Consider the following 7,523-nt stretch of genomic DNA (forward strand, 5'->3'; position numbering starts at 1 on the left):
TACAGGAAACGTATGATCTCTGTAATTGCAAACAAAGGATTCTGTACCAAATATTAAGTTCTGCTTTTCTGATGTATCAAATACTTATGTCATGCAATAAAATGCTAATTAATTACTTAAAAATCATACAATGTGATTTTCTGGATTTTTGTTTTAGATTCCGTCTCTCACAGTTGAAGTGTACCTATGATAAAAATTACAGACCTCTACATGCTTTTTAAGTAGGAAAATCGGCAAAATCGGCAGTGTATCAAATACTTGTTCTCCCCACTGTATACACCTGTTCTGAAAGGCCCCAGAGTCTGCAACACCAATAAGCAAGGGGCACTACCAAACAAGTGGCACCATGAAGACCAAGGAGCTCTCCAAAAAGTTGTGGAGAAATACGGATCAGGGTTGGGTTATAAAAAATATCAGAAACTTTGAACATCCCTCGGAGCACCATTAAATCCATTATTAAAAGATGGAAAGAATATGTCACCACAACAAACTTGCCAAGAGAGGGCCGCCCACCAAAACTCAAGGACCAGGCAAGGAGGGCATTAATCAGAGAGGCAACAAAGAGACCACAGATAACCCTGAAGGAGCTGCAAAGCTCCACAGCAGAGATTGGAGTACCTTTCCATTTGACCACTTTATGCCATACACTCCACAGAGCTGGGCTTTAAGAGTGGCCAGAAAAAAGCCATTGCTTAAAGACAAAAATAAGCAAACACGTTTGGTGTTCGCCAAAAGGCATGTGGGAGACTCCCCAAACATATGGAAAAGGGTACTCTGGTCAGACGAGACTAAAATGTAGCTTTTTGGCCATCAAGAAAAACGCTATGTCTGGCACAAACCCAACACCTCTCATCACCCTGAGAATACCATCCCCACAGTGATGCATGGTGGTGGCAGCGCCATGCTGTGGGGATGCTTTTCATCGGCAGGGACTGGGAAACTGGTCAGAATTGAAGGAATGATGGATGGCGCTAAATACAGGGAAATTCTTGAGGGAAACCTGTTTCAGTCTTCCAGAGATTTGAGACTGGGACAGTGGTTCACCTTCCAGCAGGACAATGATCCTAAGCATACTGCTAAATCAACACTCGAGTGGTTTAAGGGGAAACATTTAAATGTTTTGGAATGGCCTAGTCAAAGCCCAGACCTCATTCCAATTGAGAATCTGTGGTAGGACTTATAGATTGCTGGTGTAGGACTTATAGATTGCAGGAACCCTTCCAACTTGAAGGAGTTGGAGCAGTTTTGCCTTGAAGATTGGTTAAAAATCCCAGTGGCTAGATGTGCCAAGCTTATAGAGACATATTCCAAGAGACTTGCAGCTGTAATTGCTGCAAAAGGTGGCTCTACAAAGTATTGACTTTGGGGGGGTGAATAGTTATGCACGCTCAAGTTCTGTTTTTATGTCTTATTTCTTGTTTGTTTGACAATTTTTTTTCATTTTGCATCTTCAAAATGGTAGGCATGTTGTGCAAATCAAATGATTTAAAAAAAAATCAGGTTTTAAGGCAACGAAATAGGAGAAATGCCAAGGGGGGTGAAGACTTTCGCTTGACACTATAAGAAAGATCAGGAAACATTTGTTATATATTTCTTAACATGTTTTTAACCCCCTATTTTTGGCACTAAACACTCAACATGTACATGTTCGTGAGAGTCTCACCTTTGCACATTGTAGTGTGTAGCCCATACTGTTCAGATGCTACAGACAGAAGTTGGCAGATCAACTGTACCAACTCCAGACAAGTCCCAAGATGCTTGTGGGCAAAACGGAGTCGTAGAGCAAACAGAGAACACCATCATGTTCCAAAGAGTGGTCATAATATACTGAACAAAAATATAAACGCAATATGTAAAGTGTGGGTCCCATGTTTCATGAGCTGAAATAAAAGATCCCAGAAATGTTCCATACGCACAAAAATATTTTTTGTCAAATTTTTAGGAACAAATGAGTTTACATTCCTGTTAGTGAGAATTTCTCCTTTGCCAAGATAATCCATCCCATCTGACAGGTGTGGCATATCAAGAAATTGATTAAACAGCGTGATCTTTACACAGGTGCACCTTGTGCTCGGGACAATAAAAGGCCACTCTAAAATGTGCAGTTTTGCCACACAACACAATGCCACAGATGTCTCAAGTTTTAAGGAAGTGTGCAATTGGCATGCTGACTGCAGGAATGTCCACCAGAGCTGTTGGCAGAGATTTTAATGTAAATTTCTCTACCATAAGCCGCCTCCAACATTGTTTTAGAGAATTTGGCTGTACATCTAACCAGCCTCACGCAGACCACGTGTAACCACGCCAGCCCAGGACTTCCACATCCGGCTTCTTCCCCTGCAGGATTGTCTGAGACCAGACAACTGATGAAACTGAGGAGAATTTCTGTCTGTAATAAATCCCTTTCGTGGGGAAAAACTAATTCTGATTGGCTGGGCCTGGCTCCCCTGTGGGTGGGAGCCAGGCCCAGCCTGGCTCCATGGCTGCGCCCCTACACAGTCATATGGCTGCGCCCCTGCACAGTCATATGAAATCCATAGATTAGGTTCTAATGAACTGTAACTCGGTAAAATTGTTGAAATTATTGCATGTTGCGTTTATATTTTTGTTCAGTATAGTTTGTAGGCCAAACCGTTTGGACACTACAGAGGATTTTGTGAGAGAACCGATTTTCGGGATGTCTCATGGTCTGACAAAACACCACTCTAGCTTTGTCACCTTTCACCGCAGATGCAGAAGTGCGACATAGTCGGATGGGGTGGATTGAGATATCTCTAGCTTAAACTGACGGATTTTTATGGAGATTTTATTATGCTAATTAGATTTCCACGGGTGCGGACATCGACCAGAGTTGTTTTTATCACTTGCAACCTGCTTTCGGAATGACTGCCAGGTAAAGGAAAATGTATATATGAGACCTATACCTAAACCATCTAAACTGGAACAACCATCTCAGTAACGAGTGCAATAATTCCTGCTACTAACAGATTGGATTAGTTTAGAAAAATCTATGTTATTTATCTTTATGTAGCATAAGATCAGTCAATAATTGTACATGCAAAAACACAGATAGTTAGGCAAACATTTCTAAAAATCAACCTGCTGTAGAGCATGCTGGAAAATATGATAATAATGGGCATGGTTTTGAGTGTTTTACTCAGCACAGAGTAAAAATAACACAATCACACTCCAACACACCAACACAGGGGGTTATTTTACATCACTGAGTGTTAATTTACCTCTTTACAGAGGTAGGGCTCTATTCAATCTGCGTTGGGGAAGTTCAGCATAACTGAAATTTAAAGGCAATGTTCCCGCTTTAGAGGAGACTGCATTCACCGTAAATGCTGCATATCGGCCGGCTGCAACACAGCCCGGGATCAAACCCGGATCTGCAGTGACGCCTCTAGCACTGCGATGTAGTGCCTTAGACCGCTGCGTCACTCGGGAGGCCTCAGGAAGAGTCTTGGTGGTTCAAAACTTCTTCCAATTAAGAATGAAAGAGGCCACTGTGTTCTTGGGGACCTTCAATGCTGCAGAATTTTTTTGTTACCCTCCCCAGATCTGTGCCACTACACAATCCTGTCTCTGAGCTCTAAGGACATTTCCTTCAACCTCATGGCTTGGTTTTTTCTCTGACATGCACTGTCAACTGTGGGACCTGATATAGACAGGTGTGTGCCTTTCCAAATCATGTCCAATCAATTGAATTTAACACAGATGGACTCCAATAAAGTTGCAGAAACATCTCAAGGGTGATCAATGGAAACAGGATGCACCTGAGCTCAATTTCGAGTCTCATAGCAAAGGGTCTGAATACTTATGTAAATAAGGATTTTTTATTTATTTTTATTTTTATTGAATTAGCAAACATTTCTAAAACCCTGTTTTTGCTTTGTCATTATGGGGTATTGTGTGTTGATTGATGAGGGGGCAAAATAATTTAATCAATTTTAGAATAAGGCTGTAACGTAACAAAATGTGGAAAAAGTCAAGGGGTCTGAAATTTAAAAAAAATAACTCTAGAGGGTTCAGGTTTAAACACTGAGGTAAACACTAATGCTCAAGTCACTTAAGAAAGAAAGAAAAATACAATTAAAAGCTTATTCAAATTCAGAAGGGTTCTATGTAGAACCTTGCCTTCCAAAGAACCCTCGTCTTCCAAACTTTTTCTAAGAGTGTAGATCAGTGGCTGACTTATTCATTGACCATCAAAAACATAATCAACACACCATTGGTAAACAAACATCTGAATACTTTTTTATTTCTTTTTCAGACCTACCCCATGGTGAATATTGAAAAACATGTGTTGGTGGCAAAGACTTTCTTCTCAAGACGGTATGAACTTCAACAACACCGGTCAGCTTGTCAGCAAGCCCTGTGACGATATCCTGAAGTTGCATATCTTTATACCTTTCCTACCACCTTTAGTAGGTAACTTTAGAGAACTTTTCAAAAGGTTAGCCGTTGCTTTGTTTTGTGTATCTGTATATTCACTTTGTACAAAGCAATGAGAACTCCCCAATTCTATTTCATCTTCAGACATAAACTGAGTGTACAAAACATTAAGAACATCTGCTGTCTCCGTGACATAGACTGATCAGAGGAATCCAGGTTGAAAGCTATGACCCCTTACTGATGTCACTTGTTTAAGCCACTTCAATAGGTGTAGATGAAGGGGAGGAGACACATTAAAGAAGGATTTTTAAGCCTTAAGACAATTTAGACATGTATTGTGTGTGTGCCATTCACACACCGGTTTGTGTCAAGAACTGCAACGTTCCTGAATTTTTCACGCTCAACAGTTTCTGGTGTGTATCAAGAATGGTCCACCACCCAAAGGACATCCAGCCAACTTGACACGAACTGTGGGCAGCATTGGAGTCAACATGGGCCAGCATCCCTGTGGAACGTTTTTGACACCTTGTAGAGTCCATGCCCCGACGAATTGAGAAAGTTCTGGGGGCAAAAGTGTGTGTGTGGGGAGGGATTAATATTAGGAAGGTGTCCTTAATGTTTTGTACACTCGGTGTATATTTGGTTACCTGTCAAAAGTATATGTCACATATGTTTATGTATATACAGTATGAATGTTTTTTTTACTCACTGGTTGTTTCTCTTCTTTGTTTATGCCATTGAAAAGTATTAGGTGAATGCATTTACATGTATGTTGGAAGTTATGCAGAAAGGAACATAAGATCTAAGCTTAGAATATGAAATGGTAACTCTTGTCCAATTTCCAGGTTTGGGAAGTTTAATCACTGAGCCCGTTATTTGTAATATCATGTTTAAAATTTGTGTTTCTTCTGGCATTTATTTGAGCACAGAGATTATCCAGACATCAGCATGAATATGGTGTTAAACACTAGGCTACACTGGCTAGCTTTTAAGCGATTCATCTCTTTTTTTACATGCATTAAATTCTGAATTGAAATGCCAAATTGTTTTGAGGTAACTGAATAACCTGGTAAGACAACATTGCTTGTCTGTTGTATTATTTCCACTTTATTTCACACATACTAACATTTGATCCTGCCATTTAACCATGATTCTGTTTTCAGTGCTGCACACTGGGGTTTTTCACATCCTTACTTATGCTACTAATGTGACAATATTGTGATTTCTGCTTTTTGTGTTAAAACTTTCTTTACCTTAAACCTATTTGTTTCTGACATGAAATAAAGCATTTTATACGATGATGTTTGTATTTGGTTAGTAGCATTTTTATCAGTACATTTTACGCAGCCAGACAACTGCCATTTGCAGAGGATAAAGAGGCGTAGTGAGTGGAAAGCGAAGGAGGGCAGTCAAGTTTAACACTCCCTGCAATTAAGGCCTCAGCTGATACTGGAAGGTTCCTTGGCCTAATTTTAGGCAGAGAGTAGAGAGGGCAGCCGATCACCTGCTCCCTTCTATAGATGCTCAGTCCTGTCCTGTACAGGCAGGGTGCATCACTTTCACTCGACGGGGACAGTAAATCAATAACCGAGAAAATAACTGAGGGGCTGCTTATGCATATCAGATAGAACCTAAGAGCATATATTGGTCTAATTACTGTACTGTACATAACAACAAGGGAAAGTAATGTGTGAAGACACTGACACTTGTGCCTGTGGGTTTACTGTACAAATTACCAATAAAGATCAAACAAGTCACCAAAAACTATGTTGCTGATATATCACATGTTTTTATATTCTGGATTACTGTGACACTGAGGTCTGGGCAGTTAGATACTGTTACTGTGACAGTGTGAGGTCTGACTGGCAGCCATACTTGGCCTGCAACCTACAGGTCCAAGTATTGATTGAGAGTGAAAGTGAATGTTGAGCATTTGACCCCCGTGATGTCACTTGTGGTCATGGTCATTTGAGTAGGTCAGAGTTTTTTTATGCACAGTAAACAAATGATATCATTGGAAGATCTTGACCCGTATCTTTTTTAAACCTTGATGGCTGTAAAAGTTTTAAAGTTCAGACCTTGATATCTGTATTTAGATTGAAAAGGAATGTCATAAGCCTACAAATCAGGATATCATATTTATCTCTCACAGCCTTCTGTCTGGTTTAATAATAGAAATTGCATGTATAATGGCATATCAAATACCTTTTTACTTAAATCTTTTTTTATGTAGGTTTGTATGATTTAGGCCAGGGACACTAAACTACTATTTGAGAAGTTACTGTCACACAAATGTCCTTGGTGGCAAAGGTCCGGATGGATATTGTTTTTTATTGGTGTAGTGAGAAAAAAACCAGCTCGCAACCCATGTGACCCCAAACTGTTAAAACTGTTTACACCCCTCTTGTTGATCATAGACAAAACAAATGCCGTTTTAAAGCTCATTTGCTGCAATTCTACCTATTTTGCCATGGGGCAGAGAGAAAAGTGTGCAGTTTTAAAGCACATTTCCTGCAATTCTACACATTTTGACATGTCGAGGCCCCGGGGCACATAATATGGCCATGATAACTACAAGATTTAGATCGCTGGTTAGCCTAACTTACCTATCTAGCTAACATGGGCTAGTAATTGATCAACTCGATATTTTTGACAGGTTAGAAATAGCTCTCTAAGGTCTGTCAGTGAATGACATGACAAGAGGAAAACTGACTATGCACTACCAAATTTCGAAATTGCACCTCGTGCATTCTACTACTACAACTTTCAGCAGCATTAAGTTGAAAGCCCGACTGAGTTCAAGTCAGTACACGCGGTCCATATTGACACCCTTCTGGGTCCTGGATCCGGACCGCGGTCCACCAGTTGAGTATGGCTGTTTGAGGCCTCTACTAGTAGTCAAACTCAAATGTAAGCCACTTCTGATCATGTTTTAAAGGGGCCACTCTGCTACAGTAACAGAGACTGGACCTGCCTCCTGATACATGAGAGGGGGTCATCCTTTTAAGGCTCTGGTAGGTTAGGCTTTTGGAGCACCTCCAAGATGCAAGTTCAAAAGAGGAAAGGGTAATAATAGCCATGCATCATACAATGGCTTTTGGGTGTCCACCGTAGGTGGGAAGAAA

The 7,523-nt window shown here is 40.5% G+C and overlaps 1 protein-coding gene across 5 annotated transcripts in view; it reads left to right on the plus strand.

Moving 5' to 3' along the window:
* LOC111962189 (non-muscle caldesmon-like) overlaps positions 1-5,699 on the plus strand; it is a 71,148-nt gene extending 65,449 nt beyond the window's left edge. For all 5 annotated transcript variants that reach the window (XM_023985073.2, XM_023985076.2, XM_023985074.2 and 2 more), the window contains one exon: positions 4,277-5,699. In XM_023985073.2, coding sequence (XP_023840841.1) covers positions 4,277-4,299 — 23 coding nt within the window. In that variant the 3' untranslated portion in view covers positions 4,300-5,699. The remainder of the gene's footprint in view (positions 1-4,276) is intronic.
* The last annotated feature ends 1,824 nt before the right edge of the window (positions 5,700-7,523 follow it).

The sequence above is a fragment of the Salvelinus sp. IW2-2015 genome, linkage group LG4q.1:29, assembly GCF_002910315.2.
Source record: "Salvelinus sp. IW2-2015 linkage group LG4q.1:29, ASM291031v2, whole genome shotgun sequence".
NCBI classification, from domain to species: Eukaryota; Metazoa; Chordata; class Actinopteri; order Salmoniformes; family Salmonidae; genus Salvelinus; species Salvelinus sp. IW2-2015.